The 20,245-nt window shown below is 38.1% G+C and overlaps 1 protein-coding gene across 1 annotated transcript; it reads left to right on the top strand.

The window, feature by feature from the left end:
* Nucleotides 1-1,408: 1,408 nt before the first annotated feature.
* On the top strand, nt 1,409-4,031 carry LOC148039152 (uncharacterized). Its single transcript, XM_087675040.1, has 3 exons — nt 1,409-1,661; nt 1,934-2,156; nt 2,418-4,031. Exons 2-3 carry the CDS (start codon nt 1,973-1,975, stop codon nt 3,416-3,418), a joined length of 1,185 nt encoding a protein of 394 aa, XP_087531166.1. The 5' UTR covers nt 1,409-1,661; nt 1,934-1,972; the 3' UTR covers nt 3,419-4,031.
* Nucleotides 4,032-20,245: the final 16,214 nt, after the last annotated feature.

Here is a 20,245-nt window from a genome sequence, read left to right as displayed (position 1 = left end):
GATTGCTATAATTTGTATGGGTTTAGATATGCCTCTATTTTAGCCAAATTTGTTTGGGAAAGTGCGATAAATTATAGCGAGAGATCAAAGATATTTACATCGGTGTGGGCACATGTCAAAACCCGTCTAATCTTCCACAAACTTCGAGGTAGAGGATCCTTATTTGTAGACTAGAAAGTGATAATTCGCTCCAAAGAAACGCATGGCTTACAATGGAAAGATCACAGTCCCGGAGCACGAAAAAAGATAATTCTTGTATTTTCTGTATTTTTGAAAAAGAAGGGAGCACAAGATACGTGATGATCACAAGAAGGTCGTTGCAGGTTGCTTATTCCATCCAGTAGGTGGGGCGGGGATTCAAGGACTGTTTGTTGGAGGGTGGTGTGCTACGTGGAGGCAGATACAACTTCGCGACTCGCAGGGTCAAGACGCCGCGTCCGAACGAGTGCACATTGGGCCGTGCTACGCGGAGCCGTCGGATCGGCGAACCCGAACGGACGGACGAGATTGACGGGGGGCGGGAGGAGGGGGAGCTTCCCGAGATTCGGGAGCAGGCTTAAATGGATCAGGATTCGGAGCTCGACCGGGTCCCAGCGGCCACACCGCAAGGCGGAGGGCCGGGGCGGGTAAAAAATGGCAATTATTTCTTAATTGTTTATGATAAAGTAGTGTCGCCCCTTTTTCTTTTTTTTTTTAAAGGCCCCTCGTATTTATCCTAAATATCACGACACGACGAGCCTTCAAAGCTGGCTTTTGGATTACCACGAACCTTTGGGAGTTGCTTTTCAAGTTATATATATATATATATGCACATTGGCATTGCACACAGTCACACCCCATTTTCTTTTTCCTTGTTTATTTGATTTATCCCTACCACTGCATTTCTAACCATCTCTCCTCCAAGGCTATTACGGTTCCTCATCCACACATAATATTATATATATAAACCATTAAAGTGATAATGATTGATTAATCGATTGTTCTTCAAAGCTCTTATCATGTCAAAAGACCTCTTTGATGATGCAATTAATTGTGACCTCATTCAAAATAAATAAACAACAGCTCCTTGACCTTTCGGTTCCCTGAAAGGCCACCACCCCATCCAGAGACTTTAGTCCAATGCATTAGATTCGTCCTGCTGACGTAAGCCCCGATTTTCCTTTTTCTCTTTAATAAATCCACCAAGAAAACGTACAAAAAGTTTTTTAAAAAATACAGCGACCAAGAGCCTCGGAAGCGCTTTGGAAAAGCCAGCCCTGATGAACCCACCAACCAGCTTGCCGGTCTTATTAACGAAATTTTTTTTAAAAAAAGGATTTCCAGGTAAATTATGAGCTTGGGAAACTGACCATTTTTATTAATTTAATAAATAAACAAATAGTACTTATGTACTTATCAGAAGAAACCTAGCAGTTTTGGGGTCTTTTAAAACAGCCTTAGAATATCCTTTGTCCTCCATTTCTCATCCTCCTCCTCCTGCTAGATTCATCATACCTAATTCATAGCCTCTTTCATCTGTGTATTGATGATTCATCTGAGCCCAGGAAGCCAGGAGGAGATTCTTGGACTCCAGCAGTCTCGAAAATTGCACCTGTTTGGTCCAAATACGCATTAACAGTTGGTGTCGCACATCGATCGGCTAGCCTTTATCCTTCATCGAGGTAGATTATCATACTCTCTTTGTTAGTCGATCCGTAGTATAATGTTTTTTGATCTGGGCGTTGTTTTGCTAATCATCATAGCTTAAGAATCTAGCTGCCATACATTTGTAAGACTCCTGGAAGTATATTTAAGGGAGGATCGATTTGATTGTAAGGTAGTTCGGCTAGATATGTTGAAAATCCGTGAAGATTTGGATAAATACATATATGGAAATATGGATGGATGGATATGGATCACCTTGCTAACAAGGTGCAATGATGATTTGATGCAGGCATTGTAAGCAGAAGAGCTCCTTGATAAAGTGAAAAAGATGAGCTGTAATGGATGCCGAGTGCTGAGGAAAGGGTGCAGTGATACTTGTATCCTTAGGCATTGTTTGCACGGGATCGATTCTCCTGAAGCACAAGCACATGCCACTGTGTTCCTTGCCAAGTTCTTTGGGAGGGCCGGCCTCATGGGCCTCATTACTGCAGTCCCAGAAAATCAAAGGCCAGGTAAAATACCTAATCTAGGTTAACAAGCTTCTACTTATTAATTGACCAGAGCTGAATCTCAGTATTTGTGATGATCTAGCTTCTTTTGAGCTCGTTTGATTGAATTAATGGCTGTTAAGAAACCGGTACGGCAATCCGAAGGTAGTATAATTAATAGTTCTCTGATTGTATCTGAAGGCAATCTTATTGTGTGGCCTAGTCAGTAGCTCTGTATCTTGTTTTGCTGATGAGTGTTTTTGATTTGGGTGCAATTACCTGCAGCTCTCTTTCAATCCCTCCTGTACGAGGCCTGTGGAAGAACTGTAAATCCTGTGCATGGGGCTGTGGGGCTTCTTTGGACAGGCCAATGGAGCACATGCCAAGCCGCAGTAGAAGCTGTCCTCAAAGGTGAGGCTATTTCCAGGCCATCCACCTCCCTTGGGAATGCAAAACTTGGTGTCATGTCTGGCGGCAACACACAACTAACAAAGGCCCAATCACGCTCACAAAACCCCCAGACTCCTCAAAATGTCTTTGCACTAACAGTTCCTGCTACCAGCTATCCACCCGATTGTTCTGTCTGCAGTGAAGTAAGCTCCTTACCTGAAAGATCAGATGTGCAATCCAAAAGGTGCAGAAGCGTAGAGGATGATCATCAAGTGCTAACAGTAGTAGGGGTGGCTGCAAGCAGTACTAAAAGGAACAAGCTGGAGAATATGGCCTGTAAAGAGCAATATTGTGCTACAAATGATAGTCAGATCAGATACCAGATTCCATACAAGGAGCCTGTGAGTTTAAAAGGTAAGAACCTGATCATGGATATCAATTATCAGTCTCAAAGAAATACTCCTGACTCTATGATGATGACACTACATGCATTAATACCCAAACAAGATCGAGCACCGATGTCGGCAGTGCCGCGTGAAGGGCAGCTTGTTGCTCCTGTGCCAAGGAGGATAAGGCCACCCGGTGTTGGAGATATTAAAGAGGGGAAGTGTACAGGACACCAATCAATGGGTGGCAATGCACCAGAGGCACTTGAGCTGGATCTTACTCTCAACACATGTCATTCTCTAAGTTCAACCAGAAGCCCCAACAAGGCTGCCCCTCCTTTCTTAAGTCGAGTCTCCTCTCCTTCCTCAATCTCAATAAATTCTGAAGGATCAGTCACCAGTTTGGGCTTGTCTTCTTCTGAAGGTGATCAGAACTCTCTCCCAGCTTGCTTCTGGTCAAGCTTTCCAGCTCAATCAAAAGTGAATCATCTGACAACAGTGAAGCTATAACACTTGCCAGCTCACTGCAATATATCCAAAGCACAGTACAGAAAATCAACTGATCAGGCAGCACTGCAAAACAGTTATATGGTGCTGCAAAGGGCAGTCCCCCTGAGCTCGCCGTGGTGGTGTGCAAGAAAGCGCAGACATGGAGATTTCACGTGCTATGCAATGCTGAAATGGAGGGCTGATGATCCATGACATGCTGCACACGAATCATATACTGATCTTTCTCTCTCTTTCTTTCTCACAACTGCTGTGAGTACATCTCATTATAGCTGTTGGAGAAGCTATCGAGTCTGGATGATGTGTTGGTTGTCATGATCCCATATGCACTACATGATGTGATCACAAGACAAGGATCAAGTGCTGGACCTCAAATCGAGTGTTCTTTCTTCTCTAGTATATTTGCACATCTCCAACTGATCAAAACACACATGGTTGGAGCCCATTAGCTCACGTATTGCACCGGCTTCAACTTCAATATGGGAAATGAGGGATGTGTAGCATAGCATGGCATGGCGTGAAGAAGCTTTACATGAGGATCAATGTTTTCATGTGATCCTCTGCTTGCCTGTTTTGTGTTTTGTCAAAACAATAACTTTGGCGTGGTCTTTTGGTTTGTTGCCTTCGTGCAAGTTACTAAGAGGACTTGATATTTTGTAACTTTGCTCTGTGTGTGTGTGTGTGTGTGTGTGTGTGTGAGAGAGAGAGAGAGAGAGAGAGAGAGAGAGAGAGAGAGGGCTCCATGGGCAGGCAGAACTAGGTGCCAACCGGCAGTTAGCTCTATGTCACATAAAATGAAAATTCCCCCCATCCCCTCCAAACTCTTTTTTGGAACTATACCTACAAGCATCATGGTTAGTAGTCGTAAGTCAAGATGGAAACAAGCATGGCAAACAACCTAATGAGTTGGGTCATGCCAGGGCCTCCAGTGCTAGGAGCAAGATTTCCCTTCCCTAACTAGCATTCTAGTCGCCCTATGGGGTGAGGGAAGAGGAGAGGAAAATGATGATTGGTGGATGGTGATTGTCAGTTTGTTGTAGCAAGAAAGGAAGAAACTCCATTTAAAAAATGACACTTATAATGGACAAGAGAGAGGTTATGTTCACTCAAACTCGTTGGAGATTTCAAATAAGTTGTGCTGGCACGCCCTAGATGCCAATGTCAAATAATTTCCTACTCCTATAAAGGACTTCACATCTACTATAGATTCGTATGTTCGTCACTATGACTATGATAGTAAGATTAAGGATCAACTGCCTATTTAAAGGTCCCAACTTTTGTAAATCTCTCTTTCTTTTCCTTAAAAACTTTTTGTTTTCAAAAAAGAACTCTTAAGAGCTTTTAGGGCTTAAAAACTCACACTTTGAGTACTTTTTAGAGTGGAAAGTACACATTTTCGTAAGCATACAAAAGGTGATATCTTCCATATGAAAGATGAAAACTAGTTTTCAACCATCAATAATAACTCAACCCTACTCAAGTTAACCTTTACTTGATTGGGTTGCACTAAAATTATTGTAGGAATATCACTTGAGATGATATATAAATCACATTGACCAAAATCCACATTGATTAGAATTTTTGGTTTGAGGTAATAAAAGAGTGAATTTCCATCACCTCTAGTGTGTTCTCAAATCTCCATTAATGTACAAACTTTGTACATTCCGCATGCCATCCCCATCCAAGAAGTATTCAACACCTTTTGCAAATACCGCATTCCATCCCCATCCAAGCAGCATTCAACACCTTTTGCAAGGTGTATTAAGGCACATGAATGGTGTCTACAAGGTGATATAACCTTGATTAGCATATTAAGCACTTAAAATTGTGAATCCTAAGACACATTGATCACCTCTAGTGCATGTAAGCTTGTAGTCAAGATAAAGAGACCAAGACTAGGTCAACCCTTGCATTTTGGAGTAATATATGCCAAGCAAGACATGCTAGAAAGTGACCATCCAAGTCAATTGATCACCTTGATTGGTTACTTTTGTATTGAAAATGCAAAATTTGTTGTCAATAAGTAAATTTGTCACCTTTGGTGCACATAGAATAATAGATCTAATGATATCATATATGATTTGATCATTGCACTTCCAACCATGTAGGACATTAGTTGTGTTGAGAAGCTGGAAAAGAGCCAAAATCCACCCATGAGCCACATTATCACCTTGATTGAGAAAACAATTGATAAAAAAGTTTGAAACTCAACAAAACTCATAAATTCTATGTTGAGAGATAGGCATGTGAACCCACTGTATCCAAGGGTGGATAAGGGCATATGAGTGTGAATGAACAAGAGGGCATGAAAAACCCTATGTAACGTACTCGCCTTTATTACATGACAAGTAATATTTTAGTAATCGCCCAGAGTTTACCTTCTAGTCCTTGCCATCCGTTCTCTAATCAAAATGATCTGGCTCTATAACCCTAGGTCTATCCTACAGGGGAAGCGTCCTGTTGTTACCCATGGAGGACCAACCTGAAGGTTCCTGATTGACCTAACAATCACCTATCAACAACTAGCTCACATCTGGAGGTGTCCTTCGTGAGAGGCTTCTTATTCGGAAGGAGCGACTACCATTACCCTTGGTTCATGGAGTACAACATGTTTTTCCAGTATAGCAGACTAAGGATTTATAAAATCCCTCGCAGTGCTTTAGTACAACTGCCGTACCTTTCCCCTAAGATAATTTATAGTTTGGGTTTTGAGACCAAACCCTAGGTAAGTCAGCGAATTGGCCCTTCTTAAAGTTTCTTCCTAGCGTTTGTTTTTTGGAAAACCTCTCGACTAACCAAGACCACCCTTCCATAGGATTGGATTCGTCGAGAATCCATCCACCCACTTCCCTCTATGGAAGTTCTTAGTTATCCTACAACATTACGTGAAACATATAAAAATAGCTCCATTAATTAAAAAGAATCATTTTATGCACAGTTGTTCGTTTGCATAATTTACTCACGAACGTACAATCTAAACAAAAACAAATTCACTGATTATGTTCCATAATGTGTGTTCTCTCGCCTATATAGGAGAAAAATTACAATTTCATGTGATGTCTTATCCAACGTATCTGCATGTCACCAATATCAAATCCACCTATAGCTAGCATTTTTAGGTGTCCCAAGTAGAACTTGGGCTATACAGGGGATCAAGTAGTTTCTAGGTGCGTAAAGGATTTACTAGCCAGAGTCCCCCCTGGCACCTTAACCACCTCCTACTTAATACGATCCCTGTTGGGAGACCTCTCGCCATCAGAGTTGGTTTGCGCTTCCGTGGCGATAAAAACATCCCCTTTTGGTATGGGAATTCAACACCTATCCTTGGGGAAGTATAGAGCTCCTCAATTTATATATGTTTCAATACTTAATTCAATCAGGATTTAATCTAGAAAATCACAAGAAAGATTAATGTCTTCAAGCAATTATGACTTCAAACACTCATGCAACTTTCAAGTGATGATTAATCTCATAGCAATCGACCTTTGAAATTCATACAGTGAGCTCTTCCTCTAGGGTATCTAGATTTTGGGGTCTCTAATATCTTAATTTAAGGTTTATAATGATATTCTTGTAACCAAGTTTCTTGGCCTTAAGTCCGTTTCCTCAACTTTGAGATATAGATATTTTTTGTCTTAAATGCTTGTATCAAAGCTTCTAGATTAAACTATATCCTTAACTAATTTCTTCGGGGTTCGTTCTTAATAATTCTGTCTTGAAAATTTCCTCATGATTTCTCGAGTTCTAGAATTTCATAGTTTTCTTAACAGTTTCTAGTCTATAAGATGTTCTAATAATTTACCAAGTGAATACTCTAAGATCGTAGTATTTCTTATCAGACTTATCTTATTTCTATTAAATTCGGATTTTTTTTTTGAAAAACATGTGGTTTTGCGATTGGTAAAGGGTTGTTATCCGCGCCCGTGACTCCGTTAATGACTCCCGTGCTCGCAACTCCAATTGTTACTTCCACATTAGTAGGATCATTCGCAATTTCTTCTTTTAAATTATTTTTCTTTGGGGCCATGATGGAAATATGATTCGTAGAAGAAGAAGAACACGGCAATAATACTGGTTAGCAAGGGTGTAAGACTCTCAATGATGATGATGGTTATTGCGGGATTCAATGATGTGGGCCTCGCGAATGGTTCTTCTTGCCTCGTGGAGAGCAATACTTCTCTCTCTCTAGTAGACTGAATAGGGACGAGAGTAGATGAATGACTTCTAAATGAATTGATAGAATATGATAAAGTTCTTCAGTGTCTTTTCTTCTCGGATTAGAGTAGAAGAGGATGAGAGATCTTTTGCGTATCCCCTTCCTTGGGTTGAATGGAATGATGTCTCTTCGTCTCATGGAATAGAGCCTCCTACTTCTCAATCAGCGTCTTCTCCTCGTCAAGATTGCTCTTGTTCCCCCTTCCTGGTCATCCCTAAGCCCTCAATTTATAGTTTTACAGGGGGGAAGGGGGTAAAAGAGAGGACGCTTGCTTTTTAGCGTTTTTCGATGATATCATCGATGACAAAGAGAGAATGCTTTCTTTTTGCATTTTTCGATGATATCATTGATGACAAAGAGAATTCTTTCTTTTAGCAATTTTGATGACATCAGAGAGGGAGCTCCATTTTTATAGCGCGAAGATAAAAATTTACGAATATATGGGTGACTATCGCGTGGAGCGTGGTTAGGTAGCCCACTCCAAGGCTTGCGACCAAGGGCGCATAGACCTAGCATCTTGGCCTTGGTATACTTGGCAATGGGCTACAAAGGCTTTGTTGGCTCCTACTAGCTTGTAGGAAAATCTTCCCGAGAGGTCACCCATCCCGACAGTGTCATCACCCAAGTGCACTTAATTGCCAAGTGACTATCCACTAGGCTAGCTCTTTTTGTTGTTTTATACTACAAAGATAGTTTTAATAAGCTAGTCTTGGGAGGGTCTCCCAAGTCTTTCTTCTGTGAATTGGCATATAATACCTCATTAATAATAATAATTATCTTCATAATGAGAGTCAGTTTCATAATGAATTATTTTAAAAAAATGTGCAACATAAATCAAATTTCTTTGGAATGTATACACACACTAAAATAAACTAAGAAATGGGAACATTACACCCTAATCCTTGCCATCTACATGCAATTTAAACAGCCCTAAGGGTTATTCTCAATGTGTGAGAGACTATCCCAATTGTACTTGTGAGCAACTTATTAAGCAAGATTTTGTTCTTGTACTTTGAGCTCTCTTATTCCTCTTGTGCACACTTTCCCACATTGCCACTCTGATATTCTAACATGATATTAGAGCCATCTCTGATCCATTGAGCTTCCCCTATCCACATCTTAGCTTGAGTGCATATGAGAGTTTCATTTCTTCATCATATCTCTTAACCTCCATAGTTGCTTACCATACCTACCTCTGTTGAAGGACCTGGGGAGAAAAAAAGAGAGTATATTAGACCATGATTTCTCCTGGAGACCTCTTTCTCTGCTCAGGACGTAGTAGTATGGTATCACAAAGCTTGACATTATACATGCAAGAGGTTGGCATTGACGAGATTCCAAAATCTGGCACAAATTTCGTAGTGTGGAGATTAAATCAATGGCACAATTGCAGCGTAATCTGTTGAGATGGCAAGCTTAACATGTGACCACCTGGTTAGATGGGTCCAAACATCTACACTTAACACATCGATGGTCATTATGATCCTCACATAGCCATTGACTTATCACTTATTATATTTAGTTGTTGCACCTACTTATAGCTAGCATTGTTATAGCGCCACTCAATTAGTATAGTCAGTTATGTCTTTTATGTTATATATTATCTATACTTTGTGTATATTTTATTGTGTGAGAAAGAAGAAGAAAAAACCAGCAAGAAAATGTTTTGGTATCCATCTCTCTTCTTGTGTTCTTAAGTGAACTTTCTCTTGTGTGTGTGTGTACAACAAGTCAAGCAACTCTCCCCACCATGTGATTCTTGGCATGATATTAGAGTGGCACCACTGAGAGAGGCTAGTTTTTAAGGCCGAAGTGAAGGAGAAGAAGCAAGGATTTGAGCAAGCAAGCAATGGATAGAAGCTCTCACATTCTTCCACTCTTTCTCATGGATAGTACCCGTGGAGGTACCAGAAGCAGGGCAAAGCAAAAATCTTAGATTTCTATGAGATTTAGTGTGCGAGAAAAGCACTACATATTTTGCATATAAGGCCTTTAAGGCTTGCCCAATGCTTTTTTGGCCATATGAGGCCATTTTGACATACTACAATTTTGGTGTTGTGTTGATTGAAAGTGGATGCATAGGTTACAAATTTCAAATCTGTAAGCTTTGAGGTATTTACTAAAAAGCAAACATAAGTTTTATCTATAGATAGGTTAAAGATTACATGTATTGTTGAGCAGTTAGTGAAAAAGACTAATTGGTGTATTATTGTGCACTTATGAAAGATTGTAGAAGACTTGCTTGTTTTTTTATATTATTTTTAGAATGGTGGCAAAGAATAGCGAAAACCTCATCATTGAGAAGCTAGAAAAGAACAACCACCAATCATGGAATTTCTATGTGATAAACTTTATTATTGGAAAATGCCTTTACAAGTTTGTTTCAAGTGAAGAAAAAAAGTCAAAGCTGAGTAACCTTGCAACTCTAGATGAATTAAAGGCGTGGAAAGAATGGAATGTAAAGGACAAAAATGTAATGTACTGGCTATCTGTAGTTATCGATAATACTATGCTAAGATATATTAGAAATACAAAAACTTCACATGCAGCTTATTTAGCAGCGAGACGATTGATGCAATGTATGATGATAATGATTTGGTTTCATCTACTTTGGGTGGCCTTAATAATGAGAAGGCTTGAAAATCATTTATCACTTCTGTATATGTACGGAAGTCATTTTCAAATTTTAATAAGTCGGCCTCTCATGATCATCAAAGAGATCAATGTGCATCATGAATCATCTGAAAGAAGTGATAAATAGGTCTAAGTATTTTGTTTATGTTTAGAAAGGTAACTGACAGATCCTCTTCAAGAGGTTGTGGTATGGGACGTGTTGGTGATAACCAGCAAATATGTTAAATCAGCAATTTAGTAAAATGTAAGTTTCAAGAGGCCGTGAAAATTTTAGAGGTAGGGGGAGCTCTAGAGGAAGAGATAGATTGTAGAATAGAGGTTCTGGCATTCTTGAAATTGCTTGTCATTATTGTGGTAAAACAGGTCATATTGCAACCCATTGTTATGCTAAGAAGGATTATATTCATAGTGGTAAATTGCAATAAGAAAACTATGTATCATCTTCATGATACTAGAATGAATACAAAAATAAGTGTATGTTTATTATATAGCATATGATGAATGCTATTACAGGAAAGGGGACACCTAATAATGTATGGTATGTCAATTCATGTGCATGTAATCATATGACCAGTCATGTATTTACAAAATCTAAGTTATGTGTAAATGGATAATGATTCATGTCACCTAATTACACACATTGAAAATGTTTCCTTGTCCTTGTATGATGATCAGACAAAGATTTTGTCAAATGTATTACATGTATCATCAATCACAAAGAATTTAGTGACTATTGGTCAAATGGTAGAGTAAAGGTTACATGTTTGATTTAATGCAAAAGGTTGTTTTATAGAAGACTTTAATGATAAGTGCAGGTTGGTCACAAAAGAAAGTAGAGTTGATCGCATGTTCATTTTAGATATTTGAATTTTTTACTATGAATACTATTATGTATGCTGAAGGAAAATGAGTGGAGACATTGAAATATGACATAAATGTATTGGACATGCAACTATACAAATGCTAAAATTAATGCAGTCCAAAGGATTGGTTATAGGGTTGCCTGCTTTTAGAGTTGCAAAATTTCATAAAGTATGTGAAGCATGTTAGTTCGTAAGTATACAATACCACCTTTTTCAAATGATAGAGATGTGAACAAAAACATACTTGATGTTGTGCGCATAAGTATTTGAGGGTCTACATAGAACATATCTCTTAGTGGTAGCAAATGCTTTGTTATGTTTATTGATGATTATTCAAGAAAGCTATGGATATATTTCATGAAAGAAAAGAGTGATATTTGAAATTTTCAAAACTTTCAAGGCTATTGTTGAAATATAAACATGCTTGAAAGCTAAGTGATTGAGATCAAATGGAGAGGGAGAGTATCTCTCTAATGAGTTTAGTGACTCTTTGAGGTCTCATGGGGTAAAAAAGTAGTTTACTTGCAAGTATATCCCATAGCAAAATGGAATTGTAGAAAGGAAAAATAGACATATTGCAAAAGTTGCACAGGCATTGACGATTGAAAATAATATACCAAAAAACTTTGTCTGAGGCTGCTCATATTGCTATCTATATTATGAATAGAACTCCCACAATTGCAATTCATGGGATGATCCTCGAAGAATACTTTATGGGCAAGAAGTCCAATGTGTCACACTTGAAAGTGTTTTGATGTATTATATATGTTTATTTATTAGATGAGCTGCAAAAGGAGCTTGATCCAAAGGCTAAAAAATCTATTTTTATTAGATACTCTTTAGAGGAAAAAGGATATTGTTGTTATAACCCTGTCTCATAGGTGAGTTCAAAGTAAGCAAGGATGTTATTTTTGATGGGATGAGTAGTTGGTACGCATCTAGTAGTGATGCATTGGACGGTGATGGTGATCATTATAGTTATGTGTATTAAAAAACAAGAATCATGAAGTCTTTGTGGACTAGAAACATAATTAGATACTACATCTACAATTAGCCCTTGGTTTGGGAGACTAAGGAGTAGCCCCATATCTTCAGGTGCATTTACAAGTGTTACAGATAAAGACAAAAGGAAGAAGAAAGTGTCGAATGGTAATGATGCATTTGCTAGTCATTGGGGATTTGATAGAGGTTCTAGTGGTTCACAAAGTTTGGATTATGAGTTGTTTCATTCAATCAAGATACCAAGTGTACAGAAAGCACATGGTAATGTAAAGGGTCCATCGTGTTCCAGTGGTACGTAGGTCTAGCAAGGTCAGATACCTTGTTAAAAGATTTGGTTTTGAAGTGCTCACCATTATGCTTATTTGATAAAGGTGATTGAGGATATTGAGCTAACTTGCTTTGATGATGTTTTTGGTCATGCTCATTGGGATGTAGCAATGGATAAGAAGATGACTGCATTAGAAGCCAATAAAACTTAGGATCCAGTACAATTTCCTAAGGGCAAGAAAGCTATTGGATATAAGTGGATTTACAAAATCAAGTATAATGCTGATGGTTCTGTTAGTATGTATAAGGCTAGGCTAGTTGCAAAGGGCTATGCTCAAACATATGGCATAGATTATTAAGAGACATTCAACCCAGTTCTAGGATGGCATATAATTATTTTGTTAGCAACCAAAGGTTGAAATTTGTAAGAAATGAGTGTTAAGAATGCCTTCTTTCATAGTCAATTGCAAGATGAGGTGTATATGGAGCAGCCAACAGGTTATGAGGATTTAGAGCATTCCACATAGGTGTGCAAGTTAAAGAAAGTGCTCTATGGGTTGAAGCAAGCACCTAGAGCATGGTTAGACAAGATTAAAGAGTATCTTATCAACATTGGCTTTTATGTTTTTTATGATGACCACTCACTTTATGTGAGAAAATGAGATATAGGCTTGGTTATCATTGTCAACTATGTGGATGACTTTATTATTATAGGTGATAGTGAGAGTGGGATTGTTGAAGTTAAGGTCTTTTTGAAGAAGAAGTTTGAGATGAAGAATTTGGGTGGGCTTAGGTACTTTCTTAGTAAGTATTGAGGTGATCAGATGTGGTGATGGTATATGATTGTCCCAAAGGCGGTACGACTTAGATATGATGTCCAAGTATGGTATGACAGCACGTAAGCCTCTTTTAGTGCCATTGGAGTAAATTTTGAAATTGAGTGATGATGTTGGGGATAAGATAAAAGACTCTACTATATTCAAGAGGATAGTAGAAATTTTGATTTACATGATTATCACAAGGCCAGACTTGAGCTATGTTGTTGGCCTTGTCAATCAATTTATATAGATGCCTCGAAAGCCTCACTTGGATGTAGTTAGATGCATATTGAGGTATGTGAAGTCCACTTTGCTTTATGGAATTTTTTATGAGGTAGGTAAGGATATACATTTGTATGGATATACAGATGCAACAGAAGATCTACTAGCAGATTTATGTTTTTCCTTAGTAGTGTAGCAGCTACGTGGAGCAACAAAAAACAACCTACGGTTATTTTATTGAGTACAGAGGTTGAGTATAGAGGTACTGCTATGGCAACATGTGAGGTGGTATGGCTCTGCAAAAGTTATTGGGTGATTTGGATATATAGGGAGATGATCGAGTTATCATTCACTGTGGCAACATGAGCATCATACAATTAGCTTGGAACCTAGTGTTCCATGCTAGGACAAAACACATTGAGGTGCATTACCACTTTGTGAGAGAACATATACTTGTATGAGAGATTGACTTGGTATATGTGAACATACAATACCAGATAGCTAACATTTTTACAAAGGCATTGGATGTAGAGAAGCTTTGAAAATTTCAAAGCTTACTTGGAGTTGTAGAGATATAATTGAGTTTGAGAGGGAGTGCTGAGATGGCAAGCTCAATACGTGTAGACATTGATGATGGACCACTTGGTTAGATAGATTTGCACATCTACACTTAGCACATCAGTGGTAATTATGATCCTCACATGGCTACTGACTTATGACTTATTATATTTTGTTGTTGCACCTATTTACATTTGGCATAATTATAGTGCTAGTTGATTAGTATAGTCAATTATGCACTATTTGACTTAGTAGCCCACTTTCCTTTATGTTGTATATTATCTATACTTTATATACATTGTATTATATGAGGAAGAAGGAAAAAGAACCAACAAGAAAATGTTTTGACATTCATTTATCTTCTTGTGTTCTTGAGTAAGCTTCCTCTTATGTATATGGTGTCTATTTGGCACAGCAACTCAAGTCAATCTTCCCACCACGTGATTCTTAACATAATCAGGGTAGCATCCATAGGGCATTGTAGCCCCCTAGTGCGCTATCTCCATCTTAGAGGGTTTCATGAAATTCCATCTTTGTTGTGCTCACACACAGAGCAAAAACCTAAATGTGTGTTTGCAAGCAACCATAGCCAAAGCTTCAAAGCTTGGTCCCTGTTGAGTTTTCTTCTCCGTAAGGTTACTAACAGTAATTTTAATCATTGATTAATCCTTTGTGGAGCTCATTGCAGATCAACAAGCTCCAAGGTCATAGCATTTTCAATCGAAGGTGACTACTCAAGTTAATAAGCAAGTGGTTTTCAAAATGCTTTACCTATGCTTGAAAATGAGTGCTTCTTAGCACTAATACTAAGTTTGCTAATCACTGCTTACTAGCTACTTTCAAAAAGTTGAATTTTTTTTAACCTTAAGCATGTCTATTAAGTGCTTAAGTACCATCATCCCATTTTGATCATTGTAAAGCTATGTGTTAGCTATAAAAACATATAACATTTTCGTAATCTCTTATCTAATCTTGTTCAACGTCACATTTGAGCATGTTACTTATTAATCCCAACATCATTTCAGTTGCTTTTTTGGACTTCTTAGCCATTGTGTAAAGGATTAGACACTGCCATTGCCTAGTGTAATAGTAAGACCTTCCTATCATGGTCATGGCCTATGCTGATATTAGTTGTCAAATCCGTAAGTTTGATGGAAAAAACTTTCATCCATGGAAAGTATTAGTAAAGTACAAAATGATGGAGTGGGGTTACTGGCCCTTTATCAAAGGGAGAGAAAAGGGATCAAAGTTATTGACCCATCCAATCCTACTGATGTAGAAGATCATGAAAGAGCTCAAGTCATAATCATGCTTCATTTGGATGAAACTTTGATTCATCACATTGACTAGCTCTCCATTGCCAAGGAGACATGGGATGAGCTTGAAAAGCTTTATGGGGCTAGAGAAAAGAACTCTAAAATTTTCCTCAAGATCGAAATTTTAGGCCTGGAGTATAAGCAAGAAGACTTGGGTAAGTTTATTTCTCATATGAAGGGGCAAGTTTATTCTCTTGAAAGACATAAAGAAGGTGTTCCCAATCCTTGTAACTACTCTATAAATATCCCTAATCCAACCTTGGAAAGCACCATCCAATCTTGTTTGGATGAGGAGAAAAGAAATTAGAAAGAAGGTGGCACTAGTCAAGAATCTACTTCAATAGGTCGTGATCAACTCTTAGTTCATACCATTTTCACTAAAGGCTCCTTTTGTAATAAGAAGGGACATATTGTGAGTAAGTGTTGGAAAAAATATCCTTAAAAACTAAAGTGTAACAAATGTAAGAAGACAAGGCATATCACTAGTAAATGTTCTACCACCCCTGAAGCACCCAAAGAATTGGAGGCCAACTATGTCTCCATGGTACATAATGATTGACTCTTATAAATCTATAAATCCTCTACCTATAAGTGCTCTTGTAGCTTGATTTATAAAGGCATCCCACTTGATTGAGGGGGGCACATTACCATGTCTTGTAATGCCACTGTAGCATTGAGGGGAGGTGTTGAGAGATATGCATATGAACCCATTGTATCCAAGGGTGGATAAGGGTAGATGAGTGTGAATGGACTAGAGGATAGTGAAAACCCTAACCCTAGCCATCCAAAGGCTATTTAAATAGTCCTAAGGGTTACTCTCAATGTGTGACAAAGTACCCTAGTTGTACCTGTGAGCAACTTACTAAGCAAGATTTTATTCTTGTACTTTGAGCTCTCCTCTCCCTCTTGTGCACACTTTCCCATGCTTCCACTCTAATATTATAATACTATATGTAACATACGTGTTCTCTGTATAACACGACTATAGTATAGGGTGAGAGATTGTAGGAGATTGGCATATTGGGATACAAGAGGTCCATGACTCTAGAACCACCACAATTGTAGTTAGGTAAGTAAAGTAGAAGGATTCGAGCAAGTTGAAAAGTTGTGGATACTTTATGTACATACAAGTCATCCCCATAACATCTTCTCTCAATATATATGGTCTAAATATTAAATCTCTATTGAGAAACTTGAATTGGAAGAGAATAATTTGTTGAATTGATTGATATACTTATTTAGAATCCATTGCATGTGAGTAAGGCTAATTGCATTTGTATCATGCTTATCTTTGAATCATCATTGTTGCATAAAAAACACCGCTTCTTGCTTCTTGATTGATATCTATATCATCTTCCATCTTTGAGTCATCACCCATATCAATCTAGAACAACCATAGTAAAAAAGCATCATCTTGATTGGATGTATGCTATCCATAAATTGATGCATGTTGCAAAAACTTGGTTGCAAGACTGACTTTGTAACCTTGGATTTTCCTTGCTTGCCTATTGCATTCACAATTTTATTTGTAAACACTTTAGACCTTGCCAGCAAGTCTCCATGTCAATCCATGGAGCATAGACATTGATTCCATAGCCAAATCCTCACCTCAACTCTGAGACATCACCTTGACTAATTTTTAAAGTCTGTCTTGGATATATAAAGCCTTGTTCAACATATCTAAGTCATCTTACAACCAAGACAAGGTGTAGAGATACCAAGTTGATCGAATACAACACAACACAGACTCTAAATGGTTAAAATTTTAATTCTTTGATCATGTTGATTGAGGAAACCGATAGGAACCATCTTGATTGATTGACAAATAGTCTCTAGTATATTTTACTTATACATACCTTAGTTCTAGATAGATCTTTGATTAATTAGAGCATGATTGTGAGGTTAACATACTCATGCATAGGAAGAAGACCCATCACTCAAGGCCAATTTGCTAAATGCTACAAGATAGCTCAAGTTCCACTTCATGGAGTTTTCTCTAGAATCCTTTCTAAGCATCCAAATTTAGAGACAGAATCTACATTATCCCTAGCCTTGACACATTTAGACCACCTAGACAAACCTTATCTAGATAATGGGAGATGATTTCTAGGTCATGTTGAGTGATTTCATAGCCTTTTGGTACCTTTGAGACTTTCGGGAACCCATTTTGCAAGATCTAGAATCACAATGAGTGTCTTATCAAACAAGCCATCTAAACCTAAGCAAACAAAATTGTAGCTTTTATAGGCTTATAACATCAAACCTTGCTAACAGACTCACAACTTACTATAGGAGATAGGTTACCCATGACTTTTTTCGAACCTTATTGATTGAATACACAAAGTATCCAAAGTTGATATGGTCTCGTCTACACTATCCCTAGTATTGCCTTACATAGTTATATAATCTCAATGGATCATCACTAGCATGCATGGGACTAGATTTTGGATCATGTTGAGTTGTTCTATGGAGAATTTGATTGTATAAGCCAACTTTTGACCTAACTCACAAGAAATTCTCTAGAATCCGCACCTCTTATTTGATTTGAGCACCAACTCATCCTAGGTTGAGTAAAGTATGGACAATATGAATCCATAATACTACACCTTGAAAGAAAAAATGGTCCTAGCTACAAGAGACAAGAGATAGATTCTCAATCATGTTTGGTGTATCCATGATTACCTTGAGAGGATAGGATCCATCACATGGAAATGTCTCTAAAATTCAAACGAATTGATTGATTCAAGTTTCATTTCGCCTAGAGTAGACTTAGCTCTACCTAGCATTGTCTTAAATCATTAGACCCCCATATTGGACCCCCATCTAGAGTACAAGAGTTAGTTTTTGTTCATGTTGGGTGGATCTAAGGACCATCTTGATTGAGCAAACACATATTGTGATCCAACTCATAGAGGTAGGATACACATGAGCTACACTGAAAGCCTCCAATAGAGCATCTCAATTGGATTAGTTTAGTCACCTCGACTAGTCATTTTCAATTTCATCTCTAGTCTCGAACCTCATTTGCAAGTTGTGGAATGCTCTAATCTTGACATACTTTGACTTTAAAATCCTAACAATTGATAGGTCTCAACCACCAAGATTAGTCTAAAATAGTTGGAAACCCAACCTCGAGTGAGCTATCCATGGATTCTTGATTTGATTTAAGAGTTGAAATCATAACAATCTACTTTACCTAATGGAAAGTGTTTTAAACAATTTCTACTTAAAGACTATGAGTTAATATTGCCTTAAATACATTTGAACCGAAATCATTGTTGTAAGTGACTAATTAGGACAGGAAATTTTTGAAAATGTCTGCCAAAACACACTTTTGGGAAACATATCTTTAAAATCAAAACACACATGCATAGATTCACTAGAAACAACCAACAAACAGATAAAGAGGTTTGTGAGATTAAGACTAAAACAAAAAAGTCAAAGCATGTGAAAAATGGCATTACACTAAATAGAGAAGCATGAGAGAGGAAAATGATAAAAGCATTAAAATGAAAGTTAAGAGGGACAAAGAAAACAAAGCAATCAAGAATTGAGACTACCACTTCTCTTGAAGATCGAAAATCAACTACAATAAATTAATTAAGAACTAGAGCTTTAAAAGTCATCAACCAATTTTTAGTTTAGAGGTGTTGTAGATGAACTCTAAAATTCATGTTGACTTTGATAGTTACATCATCCCCTAACTTCATGCTCCTTGTTCTCCATATGCTCCATGCGCAAGATGTCGAACTCTATAACTTGTTCCTCCAAGCTGATCTCTCTCTCTCTCTCTCTCTCTCTCTCTCAACACATACACAAATTACAAGCTCAACTTGCTTGTTCCAGTGATTGAGCTAATGTAGAATTTTCCTAATGTGTGAAACTTCATCTTTTGCCTATGTTCTTTCAATGAATAAAACAACACTCTTTTATGACTAGTGTTACACTTATAGCCTTTAGCAATATAGTTCCTATGGCATGGAGTTGTGTAGAAACTTCCAAAATAATATTTTTATCAAGGTCTCTTCATGAGATTCTCGGTCTCCTAAGAGATATATAATCTTCCGTACTCCAACCACTTTCTTATCCTATTGCCACCTATCCTCATGCTATTTCTCATCGAATCTAGCAATCCCTTAACTAAGTTCTAGGAAGCTCTTGAAATAGTCTGGATCTCTTCTAGATCTTCATTTTGGGGTTTTCCTATGATGTCTATATCAAGTATCCTTTGATACTAATTCTACTTAGCTCATAAGTGCTCAAGCATGTTATTGATCCTTTGATTCTCTATCTTGGGGTGTTGCTATTGACTAATGAGATTATTGATATAAGGTCACAAATTAGACGAATGGGAGTTTGTCATAGAAACACTTCCATCTTTGTATGCAATTATGCACAAGGTCAAGAGTACAACTATTTCTACTTTTTATGTCATTGAAAAGTGAATGAGAAGCTCATTCTTTTGTGTGGCCAAAGCTTCTTCTTCTTCTTCTCTTGTTTCTTGCCTTCTTGCTTGTGCTTGAGAGAGGGATTGAGAGAGTGTGAGGGAGTGAGGGAGTGATTGTGTGAGAGTGAGGGATCTTGGAGAATAAGCTCTCCATCTTCTCTCTTCATTTCCCCCTCTTCTCTTCTCTTCTCTTGTCTCGCATGTGGCTATGGAGGATGAAGCTCATGGGAGAGGGATTGAGGTTGCTTGAGCTTGCCTCAAGGATTGTGGAGCTACTGGCGTGTAAGAAAGAGGAGGATACTCGATCGAGCATCAAGGTAAGCTCACTACACCCGTAAGGTAGGCATTGCGCATCAGCTATGTGAGAGGTAGCCATGGCCGCTCGGTTCGAAACACTTGAGCAATAAGTGGTCCGTAGGTCTCGGGGTAGAGCTGGTAGCTCCCCTTCAAATCTAGATGTCATTGTAGTCCCTCAAGAAAATTTTAG

This window comes from Lygodium microphyllum, chromosome 3, assembly GCF_053477565.2.
Source record: "Lygodium microphyllum isolate KBCC chromosome 3, Lygodium_microphyllum_v1.1.10, whole genome shotgun sequence".
NCBI lineage: Eukaryota > Viridiplantae > Streptophyta > Polypodiopsida > Schizaeales > Lygodiaceae > Lygodium > Lygodium microphyllum.
The sequence above is the reverse complement of the archived record's forward strand: the minus strand, read 5'-3'. Positions and strand labels throughout refer to the sequence as shown.

Excerpts from the sequence above, each read along its gene's own strand:
- LOC148039152 (XM_087675040.1), top strand. The coding sequence starts at position 1,973 with ATGAGCTGTAATGGATGCCGAGTGCTGAGGAAAGGGTGCAGTGATACT. Across the intron at positions 2,157-2,417 it reads CCCAGAAAATCAAAGGCCAG|CTCTCTTTCAATCCCTCCTG; the intron begins GTAAAATACCTA and ends AATTACCTGCAG.